Source organism: Centroberyx gerrardi, chromosome 17, assembly GCF_048128805.1.
Source record: "Centroberyx gerrardi isolate f3 chromosome 17, fCenGer3.hap1.cur.20231027, whole genome shotgun sequence".
NCBI classification, from domain to species: domain Eukaryota; kingdom Metazoa; phylum Chordata; class Actinopteri; order Beryciformes; family Berycidae; genus Centroberyx; species Centroberyx gerrardi.
Genome location: NC_136013.1, coordinates 6933790 through 6947329, shown reverse-complemented (window position 1 = coordinate 6947329; position 13540 = coordinate 6933790). Strand labels below are relative to the sequence as shown.

The following is a 13540-nucleotide window of genomic DNA, read 5'->3' as shown; positions in this document are numbered from 1 at the left end:
CTGTTTTCTGAATTTGTATGGAATAATTGATTTTATTGAAGTTGAAACTGATTATAGGAATCAAACTCATGATGCACTTTTTCATGATTGGTTTTTATTCTATTAAAACCATATTGCATTGAAAAGTCCTAGATATTTTGTTTTGTTTAAGATAATAAATGACACTGGACTCTTGATTTGTTCTGACTTGACTTGGTGTTCTACATTTAGACATGAGACTTAACATGAATGACATGAACTACATTAAGACTTGGGACTTGACTTTAGACTTGTGCCTCAAGACTTGAGACTGACTTGGGAGAAAAGTCTCAAAAAACGAATTCTTCCACTGGCAGAAAATTGCAGCCAACATACAACAAATTTGAGGAATGTACCCTTCATCAGCACAGACTGTGCACTTTGAAACATAAATCTAGATTTTGCTCTTTCAGACATTGGTGTGTCTATTGTTATGCTGCAGGTATGAGAAGGATCGTTCAAACTTTGTTTCCTGCTTGGAGAGAAGTGAGTCTGCATCCAAACCAGAGAGTCATGGTCTATCGGCTGATAAAACCAAGCTCCACTGTGAGCTCCAGGATTTGCAGGTGCAATACACAAACAAACAAAAAAAAATCATATTAAAGGTAATACAGTAGATATTTTGAGTGCAATGTAGAAAACAAATGCATTTATCAGAAAAGTATGTTTTCGTTGCAGGGCTTGTGCTGTGACGTCAAGTCCCTTGAGCCCGCTCACGCTGGATTGGTGTCTCTGGGGACGTCGTTGTATCCTACTGCACCAGAAGAGAGAGTGAGGCAGCTGAAAGAGGAGCTGGAGACACTGCAGAAGAGACTGCATGCTCAAAATGAAGCCCTCCCTCAAAGGTAAGATAGAGACTCACTGAAAAGTAGCTCTGTCATTCAGTTTGGTTATTTTCACACTGCAGGTCAAACATACATGTGCTGGTCCAGATAGTGTTCACGTTGGCCTGTTCCCACAATTGCAGTGAATGCAAAGCTAGGCCAGTACATTACGCCACAGCTCAGTATTGGCCATTGGTGTTGACAGACAAATGAGTATCTGTCAATATCCTGATACATATAAACAAATATGTTCTCGTATTCTACATAGCTTTCCTTTTGTATTCACTTGACCTCAAACATCGACAGTAGTCACTCTAGACAGTAGTCTACACACACACTTATCACAAATAACTATGCTAAATTAAGCATAATCTAAACTTTATGACAATCATGGTATTGTTCTGTGTTCCCCTCTCCAAGCGGATTAAAACAAATACTAAAAAATATTTGCAAATACTAGTTGACCCAGGCCTTGTCCTGACTGACATTTGATTCACTGTCTTGCCATCTTGTCCTCCAGAATCCGAGAGCTTCAGGACCACCTCTCCCTGGTGGAGCAGTTTGACCAAGTCCTGCTGAAGTTCTCCCAGTGGAGCGAGACCATGCTTTCCAATCTGCACTCAGCTTCTCAAATCAACATTGCCAACCTGCAGCCTGCTGCCACACAAGTAAAGGTAAGAACCACACTTAAGTATTTTTCATTAATTTATGCATGCATGCATGTGTTTACATTTTGCACATTTTAGCTGCCGCTCTTTTCCAGAGCAACTTACAATCAGTGAGCAGGCGAGCAGTGTCTTAATAACACTTGACCCTGTATCACTTGTCTGTGACAGGAGGCCCTAGCGACATTGCAGAAGCAGGCTAGTGTGAGACAGAGCATGGATCAGCAGACAGAGAAGCTGTGTGGGTGCTGTGAGCCTGGCGATGCACAGCTCCTCCAAAGCAGACAGGAAAGCTGTCTCCAGCCCTACCTGGAGGCCCAGCACATAGCCGAGCTCCAGTTAGAGTGCCTGGAGAGGCTGGAGGCTTTTCTGCAGACCCACGGTGTGGCAGCAGGGGTGCTGCGGGGTTTGAGACAGACTGTGGAGAGTGCTGGGAGCTGGGACCGTGGCCGGGTAGAGGAGCTGCAGCAGGAGCTGGCCACTATCGTCCCAGACATCAGCCAGCTTGAGACTCTTGCCGTCAGCCTGGACAGCAGTCTCTGCAAGAGCCATCTTCACATTGGCAGTGATGAGGGGTCTCGTACTTCGTGCCGCGTGCTAGCTGATTCGCTCAGTGGTGAGCTGGATGCAGTAAGGAACTTGCTTGGTACCAAGCAGAGTGAAGCAGAGGCCCTGGGGGCTCTGTGGACCTCATTCAGACAGCGAAAAGAACAGCTGCTCAAAACTGTGGAGGACATTGAAGAAAAAGCCGACCACCAGAGCTTCAAAGAACCTAGCCTGCATGCTCTACAGCAGAGGTAAATTACTACAAGAGGGTAATCTGATCAATACTTATGTAATTATTATAATTATCATATAATTCAGAACATTTCTGGCGCTGTTTAGGGCTATAATAACTCCTCAAATTTACGTGCTTTGAGCAAAACAGGGCCTCGTTTACCAATGACGATCATTCTTAGAGGTAGAGTGTTTTTAAGTGTGATCCTATGAAGGTTCATTCATTACCTATTTTACCTATTTCTCAAAGCAGCGCGGCCACCTTAGTTAAGTGTATCTTAAAGCCGCTGTAACGCAGCTTTCAAACGTCAATTTGAAAAGTCTTTGTTGACTTGGTTTCATAATTTCTGATTAATCAAACTGTAAGTTATGGGATGCAAATACATCAAATACAAAACAAAAATGAAACACACACAACAGAAACAATCATATACAGTATGCTTAGAATCGCCACAGAAACAACACCTGTAGAGAGCTTACAGCCAACTCTTATCTCATATAATGCAACAAGCATGTGTTTGTGGGTTTAATGTTAATGTATGCTGTGACTGATTTTTCTGTTGTTTGAGATACCCTTCAACAAATGTTAATAACTAGCCTCAGATTTAGGAGTGACGATTCTTATCATAGCCTATGATCTCTGACCAGTAGAGCTGTCAATTTCAATGACACACTGTTCAGGTGTTTTCACAACATTGCTGTCTGGGCAACAGCACCACATGACATGACTGGTTTCACTGCACGTCAACAAGTTATTATTACATTTCTTTTGAAAATCAAATTTTCCCCTTCCTGGGCCCTTTTCCAAATGCTCCCCACTACATTTGCCGATGCCACCCATTTTGTTTTTGTCTTCTTTTTTACAGTTTCCTCTGACTTTAAAAAAATATATATTACCGTATTATAATAATATATATTATATATATTATATAGAAACCCATTTTACACATTCATTTTTAACATCATTAGTGGGAAAAATATAGGCCTAATAAAGAAATACAATATAGGTCCTACGCTCTCGCTTTGTGTCGCGAGAGCTTCTGGGTTTCTCAGATTAGGTCAACAGCAACACTTTATCCCTCTGATTACCAGGCTGCGGTTCTTTAATCAACTGGAGGATGAGCTGCAGTCACACCAGCATGAGGAGCAGTGGCTGAGAGACAAGGGCCAGCAGCTGGCCCAGAGAGATGCAGAGCTGGCTGGGGAGGTGCTGAGGGAAATCGGCCTCCTGGAGACCACATGGGAGGACACCAAGAAGCTCATCATGGACAGGTACTAAAGGACTTAAAAAGGGTTTTCCACAGTACTGAAACAGAAAATATTGCATTCACATCTGAAATGAAACACTATCAAACCGTGCAGGGTAAAAGGTGGTGTCCGGAGAGTGGTGCTGAGGTGCTGCACCACTCTCACATACAGCTGCTTTTAAGCAGCAGCCAACAGGTGCCACTACCTGGAACACAAGATCAGACGGACATAGAGGCAGGCACAGCACTCAAAGGGGGCTGGGTCATGACATTTGTTATATAGAATATGCCATGTAAGGACCAATGTGTCTCATGTTGAGTTTGTTATGTTTTTAAGTTCTGAAAGTTGTCAATCACACTCTTAGATTGCTGATTAACACTTGTTTGCATGTGTTTTTTTGTGTTTCTTCTCTGTTGTGCAGTTGATTGTATTGTGCAGTTCATCACTTACATATAAACTGATATTGGTGATAAACATTGCTATTTCACTGACAGGCAAGAGCAGTGCAGTGTCCTTTTGGAGCTTATGAGGGAATACCAAAGCCTGAAAACCTCCATCAGCGGCATCATTGAGAGCACTGAGTCCTTGGTTGAGATTGGCTCTGTTCTGAAGGACCATGAGGAAACCAAGAGATCACTATCCAAGGTCAGAAAGAATGTCAATTGATTCTTTGATCTCACCAATCTTATTAAAGTGTGTATCTGTGTAATGTAGCTCCTCTCATGTTCCTCTAATTAAACTGCACATCACTTTGAAATGTAATCTCAGAAACCCAGAAAAAAAACATTTCTTTGTCCTGGATTTTTACCATCTGGATTTTTTGCCAGTTGGACTTCAATGATTGCTCAAAAGATTTACTGTTTTTTTCCCTTGTCCATGTACAGCATGAGGCAGTCAAGGCAGAGATGGCTGGTAAGCAACGTGAACTGGACCAGTTTTCCAGCAAAGGAAAACAGCTGCTAAATGAGCTGAAGCAGATCCCAGAGTGTGATTCTCACGTGATGAAAAAGGATATTGAGACACTGGTTGATCAGTGGCTGGATGTAAGTGGCTGGAATCAGAATAAATTAAGCACGACCTTGCATACAGTGTGAAGGCTCAGTGCAAGACATACTATAGACAGTAAAAGTTAGAAAAAGAAATTGACTGATTTCATCCTCTCCTCAGGTGTCTGAGAGGATAGATGACAACATTGAATGTCTGAGCCAGAGTTTGGCAGTGTGGGATGATGTGCGTAAAATCAGCGAGGATGTTGAGAGCTGGACAAGCAGCTGTGTGATCGAACTGAGTGAGAGTCTGAACAACCTCAACGACAGTCAGAAGATGTCAGCCAGGCTCTCCCTATTACAGGTAAGACATCTGATGTCATAGCCATTATGTTTTTTTATGCTTTGTTTTACTCTACTTAGGTGCCTGATGGGTGGGGTTTGCCGTATTGGACAATACACTAAGTGCCAGAAAGTTTAGACAGTCACAGGAACATATTGTAAAGAAACGTTAGTATACTTTTCTATGAATGACAACTTACAAGTTCAAGGTTGTTTATTTATACGGCACTTTATCACATGCATGTCTCAAAAGACTTTGCAGAGAATGAGCCTAACTAGATCTAACTGATCAACAATCAATCATAGAACAGAATGATATAGGACAGTGGTTCTCAAACTGTGGTACGTGTACCACCAGTGGTATGTGGAGCGCCCCCTGGTGGTACGCCAGATGACTGGAATTTTTTTGTCTGCACTGAGAATTTGGAAAAACCATCTGAAACCATTACAATGTTCATAAATTCTTAATTTGTGATTTACCAACATAATCAACATTTTAAAAAGACTTAAAATGTTTTCATATTTTACATTTTTATAAAATTGACCAAGGTTTCTGCCCGCGCAGCCCGTGTACTTGCACTGGCTCTGCCTGCCCGAATGACTTATGCGCTCATACTACTTGTCATATTTGTGCTTTGAGATGTTGGCTTGTAGGTGAGGTGGTACTTGGACGCTTTGCTTTGATCAGAGGAGGTACTAAAAGATTGAGAATCACTGATATAGGACAAACATCAGGAAGAGCACAAGTAGATGTTAGCAAGACATAATAGCCTACCTATTGTACATAGCCTAACCTACCCGGCACCACCAGCCTTAGACCCTCAAGGGATACAAGGAAAAATCCTTATTAGGAAAAAAAAGATAAAAGAGGGATCCAGAGCACTCATCCATTGTCAGGTAGAAACACTGCACCGGTGACTGAGAAAGAGGAAAGACAGATGCCCCAAAGGTGTGTCTAGGGTCTAGCAAATCAAATTCCTTGACACCACAGAAACATGAGATAGCTTCCTTCTCTACATGACACTATTGCTTGAAGACATACATTTCTTACTGTGTAACCACAATCATACTGTATCTCACTGTTTAACAAAGAGATATTTTTGAGGACAGCGAACATGAAGGTGTCTTATACATGCTTTCCTGGTTTTGATAAATCCACAGGCGGAAATGGGTGAGAAGGAGCAGAAACTCGAAACCCTGCAGAGAAAAGTGTCAGAACTGAAGCAGCGCAGTCAAAGTCAGGAGACTCCTGCTAAATTACAGGTACTTCAGATGATTCTAATCTCATTTGTTGTTTGAATACATTTAGCGCATGTAAATTTTATGCATTAAGCTGACACTACATACAGATCAACTTACAATAAGTGCAAGCAGCACAATAGGTGATAAACTTCATCCCCACTTGTGTCAGGTGCTAGAGAATGACCTGCGAAAGAAGATCAGCATTGTTCAGAAGCTATGTGAGCAGGCCAGGGGAAACCTCAGGGACTTCAGCTCCCAGAGGAAACAGCTGGAGGACTACATCTCTCAGATGTCTGCTTGGCTAAAAAGTATGGAGGATTCCCTGGTTTCTTCTCCCACTGGATCAGATCCTGAGGACATCTGCAGAGTGAAGGTGGAGTCTGAATGACAATGATGTTTTTCAATCCTGGTCCTCAGGACCCAGAGTACTCTTGTTTTTTTTATCCTACTAGGTAGTTAAATGCATTCACCTGGCATTTTATTGGTGTAAAATACCAGTAAAATAGCCCCTAATGAGATGGCTAGATGAAAATATATACAATGTAATGATGTAATTACGCAATGCAAAACGCAGCAAAACTCAATGCAACAAAATGCAACGAAACGCAAGGAAGTGAAAGGTATTGCAACATAATTATATGCAGTGAAATGCAACAAAACACGAAGCAGCAGATTGTTTAGTTGACATTCACTAACCAAAATGAAATTAAAGTAAATGAAATGCGACACAACAAAGCACAAAGCAACAAATTTATACAAAATACAATGAAGCAAAACTCAGGAAAAATGGAACATAGAACATCATAGAACAAGCACATAATCCGTAATAAGATGCGACCAGTTTGGTGTTTGCTATATTGACTCACCCAGAATATGTACTCCTGTCCCTGGTAAGGCAAACCGAGCGTATGCTTTACCAACCGAGCTGAACTGAAAGTGACATGGCATACAGGCTCATAGCGTCTTCATAGCTGTGCCCAGGCGCAGTACATTTTTTTCATTTTTGGAACCTACAGACTGCAACAAAATGTAATGCAATAAAATTCAATGCAACAGAACAAAATCCAACACTGTGAAACAAAACACCACAACAAAATGCAAGAAAAGTTAAAATCATAACTGAAAAATGTACAAATTTTCATGTTGACATGTTGATATGACTCATATGTCACATAGATGTCTACTGGTTTATAGGTTATTGGATTTGGGGACAGTGGTCAGCCCCTCTTTGCTGTAGAGGGGAGAGAACGAGGAAGCTAATGATCTACTTTGTTAAACATATGTTTTGAAGGACCTCCAGAAAGAGCTGCAAAATCAGCAGGGAAGTATTGACTCCACGCGGGAGAGCCTCAACACCCTGTGCAGAAAATATCCGTCTGAGGAGCTGGCCAGCTTGGGCTCGGCACTCACTGACCTCATTAAGACTTATGAGTCTGTCAACCAGCTCTCTGCCAGGACCCTGGCATCACTGCAGCGCTGCCTTCAGCAGCAGTTCAATGGTGAGGACTCTGATGACCAAGTCTGAAGAGAATGTGTAGTTACAGTATATTGCACATGAGTTAAATAAAATGATTGATGCTATTATACATGAGCATTCACTCTCTCCCTCTGTCCCTCGCTCTTCAGACCTTGTTCAGGAGTTCCATCGGTGGCTCTCAGAGCAGAGGGAAATAGTGAAAGAATGCTCTGACCGATCTGGAGACACGCACATTGTGGAACGCAAACTACAGAAGCTAAAGGTAAAACTAATACCCCAAATACTCAGTCCACTGGAACAGCTAGAATTCACAAATTCATACTCCTTGATGTAAAGAAGCAGAGTGTAATTTGCATTATGTTTAAATTCCATCTACATTCTCGGCATTTAGCTGATGCTCTTATTCAGAACGATTTACAACAGGTAGAACCATAGATTAATCTTAAATTCGTGATTCAGTAACATCACAAATGTCAATAGAAGACAACGGTCAAAGCTACACTGCTACTGGTTATCTGTCAGGGGGCGTTGGAGCGTGTGGAGGAGGGCGAGGTGCGTCTGACTCAGGTCTGTGAGGAAGGGGAGAAGCTCCTCCTCCATCTTCCCAAGGCCAGTGCTGGGCAGGTCCAGCAGCACCTCTCCTCCATCCAGCAGGACTGGGACAGCTTTGTGGAGCAGTGCAGACAGAACCAACAGATCCTGGAGGACAGTGCATCCCTCATGAAGGGGTAAGAGACTCACAAAGTGCTTTACAGAGCTGGTTGATGTAAGTCCACCATCTCTACAAACATGGCATTTCAAAATCCTTGTAGGTTTGAAGGTCGCCTTAAGAAGCTGCGGTGGTGGTTGGAGCATATGGAAAAGAGGATGACCACGGATCTGCCTGAAGCCAAACAGCGTGGCCCTGAGAAGGCTGTGCTTGAGCAAGTGGAGGAATACCAGCAGGAGGTGCTCAAAGAAAGGTGCTTAATCTGCTTCATGTCCTTGTGTTTACGTAGCGAAAAAATAGATCTACTGTACATCATATTCATCTCATATTCATCTCTTCGTGTCTCTTACCCCCTTTTTTTCCATGCAGGGACTCATTTGAGCGTCTGTGTCAGGAGGGCCAGGCGCTGAATGAGGGTGGGCGAGGTGACGGCAGTGAGACAAGAGTGTCGGCTCAGCTGCAGTCGCAGCACCAGGCCCTGCTGAGGCGTGTGAGAGAGAGGCTACGCAGCTGCCAACTCACCCTGCAGGAGCAGCAGGCCTTTGAGGAGACACTGCAGACTACCTGGGCCTGGCTCAATGGAGTCCAAGAGCGCCTGGCTTCGCTCAACAGCACAGTCGGCAATAAAGAGACCCTGGAGAAAAGGCTAGGTCTTGTACAGGTCAGTGAATAATGCCCTGTTTCAAAAAAAGCTTGCCCTTTGGATCACAATCGTGTCATAACATGAACACAATGTGAAACACATTTATAACGTGAAATGTTTTCAAAAGTTTGGCACGTGGATTTGTTTTGTCATTTTTCTTGTACATGTAGGATATCCTCCTAATGAAGGGTGAGGGTGAGGTGAAGCTCAACATGACAGTAGGAAAGGGAGAACAGATCTTGAAGCACAAGAGTATGGAGGGGCAGGAGGCCATCTGTTCACAGCTACAGAGCCTTAAGGATGCCTGGGCCAATATGTTGATGACCTCCATGAGTTGCCACAGGTAGGAAAACACTGCCCTCCTCTGGACCCCAGGAGAATTGTCACTTTTTTGGTGCAGTGTTGAGTTCAGTTGAAGCTGCACTAGGTAATTTCAAATGCCAGTGAGAGGGAATTAAAATTGTGAGGACTTCAACACCCAAAACCCAGGAACCAAGTAAACTGCACACCAGTGACCATACCGGACACCCTAATAATAATAATTTGGGGAAATTGGGTAAATCTACAGCGTCTCGGTTAGGGGGGATGCACATTCTTCTCTGTTGCAGCCCCACTTCATAAAGATGGGTGTATTTTTAAATAAAAATCTTGCCTATTGTGGCTTTAAGCAATAATGAGTTAGAGGCATTGTGTTATTGTGCATTATTGTCATTGCATTATTTTATTGTCATTGCATTGTCATTGCATTATATTGGCAGTGCATTTTTTTTAGTGCTGGTGTCAAGTGGAGGGCTGGCAACACCAATTTTGCACCATAACCCACCTCAATGCCTCAAGATCAGTATTGCTGATTTAAAAGTTTACAACACCTGTCATTTCCTAAAAAACAAAAATAATAGTCTGTATTTGACTAGAGCCTTTGTTATCGATGATGTCCAGGGTGACATACAATTGCTGTTACTAAATTACAAAAGCTATGCAATGTGCTTCTGACACTGAGAGCTGACAGAGGGGTTAGTGTCTATATTCCCCTTGTTAGTGGCTATCAAGTCTCATGTTTTTCTCCATTGCCAATAATTATTCTTTTTATGCCCATAGCCGTCTAGAGTGGACGGTGGCCCAGTGGACCAGCTTCCAGGAAAGCAAGGGCCAGCTGCAGCAGTGGATGGAGTCAGTGGAGCAGGAGGTGGGGATGACTCTGCCCCAGCAGCCAGGCCTGAAAGAGAAGTCATCTCTGCTGGAGCGCCTCAGGGCCATCCAGGCTGATGTGGAGGCCCATGCAACCGCACTGTCACGCATGACTGACAAAGCTGTGGAGATGTATGAGAAAACTGGGGACCAGACCTTTGGACCGGAGCCGAGGGCAGAACTCAGTGCTCACTTTGCTGATATCTCTGCTGTTGTCAAGGTGATTTAGACGCAGTCATGGGTTAAATGGTACTTGCAAATAACTTTGCTTTATCCTATTTGGATAAAAGTTATCCAGGAGAGTGGGGCTAGCCAGAAAGAAGTATTTCTGGGCCTGGTAGGGAGCCTGTGTCTCGCTCAAGGGCAGACACTTAGGATCATGGGACCTTACAGTTGCCTGTCTCCCTGGCCACCTTGCTACCCAAACTGAGGGGTTGGTTGCATTAAGCCAATTCAGATAGTGTCAAGTCACTGAAAAGGATACTAAATTGACTTTAAAATACTGTGATTGTCCTGACACTCAAACTATGTTGCAAACCCCATCCCACACCTTGGCATCTAAGTAGGCTAAAACATACAATAAAGAATATTTGCAAATGCTATTTGACCCATTCCTGTTTAGACATAATCTATTTTGCATTATTAGATTAGAAATTATGCCTCATTCACAACTTGCAGTCAGTGTTTACACTGTCTTCTTCATTCCCAAAGGGTAAAGTCCAGTCCATGCAGAGCATTGTGTCTGAGCATGAGCAGTACCTGGATGCTGTGAGAGACTTCAATGACTGGCTAATCTCAGCAAAAGAGGAACTCCAGCGCTGGTCAGACCTGTCAGGAGACTCAGGCTCCATAAAAAGAAAACTCTCCAAAGTGCAGGTGAGGAAATGTCATTCTTTAGGTGTCATGGAGGTGTTCTAACCCTAATCCTTAATGGGACAGGCCTCTTATTTTGGGGATTTTGAGAGCCATGGTCTCAGATTTGGAAGGTGCTCACCCTCATCCCGGCTACATCACACTCAGCTACAAACCACTCCAATGCACAGCTAAGATCACAGTCCAATGAGACCAGAAGGACAACATTATCTACAAACAGCAGAGATGCCACCCTAATATCACATTGAACTGGATGCTCTCCAAATCTTAGCTGCACCTTCATATCCTGTCCATGGATATCATGTCTTGAACAGGGGAGGAGACAAGGCACATCCTTGAGGGAGCTTAACTTAATGCCAAGAATGCAAACACAGCTCTCACACCGAGTGTATAGGGACAGGGTGGCTGACAGCAGTGGCTTCAGCACCCCATACTCCTCCAGCACCTCTCACAGGATACCTTGGGGAACACGGTCATAGGTCTTTTCCAAATCCACAAAACACATGCAGACAGGAATAGAAAATTCCCATGATCCCTTGATTACCTGTGAGAGGGTAAACTGCTTTGTGACCAAGATGAATTTTGCATTGTTCCTCATACATCTGAGACTCGACCCTCAATATTTAGAACATGCCCTCCAATTCTCGTTTTAGATGCAAAGCTCATGGACCTGTAAAGTCACTCACTCATTCACTCATTCACTCACTCACTCACTCACTCACTCACTCACTCACGGTTAGCCTATCTGACCCCTAGTGGCCGTTAGGTGGTATGGCACACTGAGCAAGAATCATTCATTCACCTCCTCTCTGCAATACTGCTGAACTGTGTAGGCTGCTTCGCATTTAGAACAACTAAATGTGTTTTAAGAGGTGATTTAAAAGATAGCACATTCTTAGGCACTGAATCCCAAATACTTGAGGCCAGGAGGACAAAGGCATGGTCAACAACTGCAAAATGCCCAGGGGGGTTCCTGCTTGGGGGCTACTTGCCACACAACTAGCATTTAAACATACAACACACAGAAAACCATCTCATCTACACTTTATTTGCCAAGCAACCTCATTAAAATTTGAGCAACCAACGGTGAGTAGAAATTACAATTTCAGGTGGCAGAGGTTTTGACAGCTGTGATTCCTTTTGCCCCTTCCAGGAATTGCTTGACTCTAAGCAGCGAGGCAGAGAGAGGCTGAGCCGGGTTCAGAGATGTGGGGCGGTGGCTAGAGATCACACTGGCTCAGGGGGCTTTGAGGCTGTGGAGCGAGAGGAAGCAGCCCTGTTGTCATCATGGGATCAGTGGGAGCGCGGGGCGCTGCAAACGCGGGCTGGTCTGGAGACTGCCCTGTCTCAGATAGCCAGCTCTGAACAGGAGTTCAACAGCCTGTCAGCACAGCTAGAGCAGGACCTGCAGGACTTCAGCGGGCAGCTACAGGACTGGCATCTAAGGTTGGCCCAGACGGAGGGAAAATACATTGGGGAGGAGGTTGTTAAGGGCTGGCAGATAGCAAAGGTAAGTCTCTGCTGAAGTAAGCCATCAGGCTATATGTAATATTTATCAAGGTAATTTTGTTTTTTTTAAGTATAGTTCCAATGCCAAGCCACCATTAATCGGAAACAACTAATGATACCAAATAATAGCAGATGAATGATACATATGAAATGTTTGATGTAGTCTCATGGTTGTTAACCACTGGGTAATATCTCCGTTTTCCATCCAGGACACTTTGGAGGGGCTTGTCAAAGCTGAGCCCATGTCCGACAGTCTGAAGACTCAGCTTAATGATCTGTGCCGATTCTCCAGAGACCTGGGCACGCAGTCCGAGAGAGTGTCCTCTCTCATCAAAGAATACAACAGGTGAGCAAAATTGAAAATCTGGTGTCCCATAGTCCAAGTTTTTTGAAGTGAAATGTACTTTGAGCAAGATTTTAGACATTGAACTGACACCCTTATCCATAGCGCCATACAATATGTGTAGCAGTACAATAAGTTTAAATTGCTAAATCATCAATGCTAAAAACAAACAATGGTCAAAACAACAGCTTTCAGACAACAGAACTAACAAAAATTGGTGGGTCTCCATCTTTTTCTTCCCGACTTCTTTCTAGTCTGAGCCTCCAGGCCTCCAGGGAGTGCCAGAGCAAAGAGAAGCTGCTGGAGCAGGGTTTCCGCTCAGCCTTCAGAGAGTTCCAGCAATGGCTGGTCAATGCCAAGATCAACACAGCCAAGTGCTTTGACGTACCTCAAAATCTCAATGAGGCCTCATCTAGTTTGCAGAAAATTCAGGTACTGCACTGAGAGTCAAGTGTCATGGACCATACAGGCACTTATGCTGCCAGGGTTAGGGGTTCAGCTATCACTGGGGGTACCCATAATAAAAATGCTTTTAAAGGATGACACTGGTGTAATTTTAGTTTTTTCCTATCGCCATTATTGCCCGTTAAAAGTCCAAACTCAGTATACTTTTTAGTGACACATCATAGTAGGAATAGGATATGTTGTCCAAATGGCAAGCACATGTCACCTCTACAGTATGTAATTTACTGTGAC

General features: G+C 43.6%; 1 protein-coding gene across 2 annotated transcripts in view; it reads left to right on the top strand.

The window, feature by feature from the left end:
• The window catches only part of syne1b (spectrin repeat containing, nuclear envelope 1b), an 89494-nt gene that overhangs the window by 23074 nt on the left and 52880 nt on the right, over positions 1–13540 (top strand). For both annotated transcript variants that reach the window (XM_078289338.1, XM_078289337.1), the window contains 21 exons: positions 461–584; positions 697–863; positions 1363–1516; positions 1679–2304; positions 3377–3556; positions 4027–4177; positions 4417–4575; positions 4700–4882; positions 6022–6123; positions 6272–6475; positions 7394–7601; positions 7729–7841; positions 8102–8307; positions 8392–8541; positions 8658–8949; positions 9102–9274; positions 10030–10339; positions 10831–10995; positions 12146–12502; positions 12711–12847; positions 13099–13276. In XM_078289338.1, the coding sequence (XP_078145464.1) occupies positions 461–584; positions 697–863; positions 1363–1516; positions 1679–2304; positions 3377–3556; positions 4027–4177; positions 4417–4575; positions 4700–4882; positions 6022–6123; positions 6272–6475; positions 7394–7601; positions 7729–7841; positions 8102–8307; positions 8392–8541; positions 8658–8949; positions 9102–9274; positions 10030–10339; positions 10831–10995; positions 12146–12502; positions 12711–12847; positions 13099–13276 (4339 nt within the window). The remainder of the gene's footprint in view (positions 1–460; positions 585–696; positions 864–1362; positions 1517–1678; positions 2305–3376; positions 3557–4026; positions 4178–4416; positions 4576–4699; positions 4883–6021; positions 6124–6271; positions 6476–7393; positions 7602–7728; positions 7842–8101; positions 8308–8391; positions 8542–8657; positions 8950–9101; positions 9275–10029; positions 10340–10830; positions 10996–12145; positions 12503–12710; positions 12848–13098; positions 13277–13540) is intronic.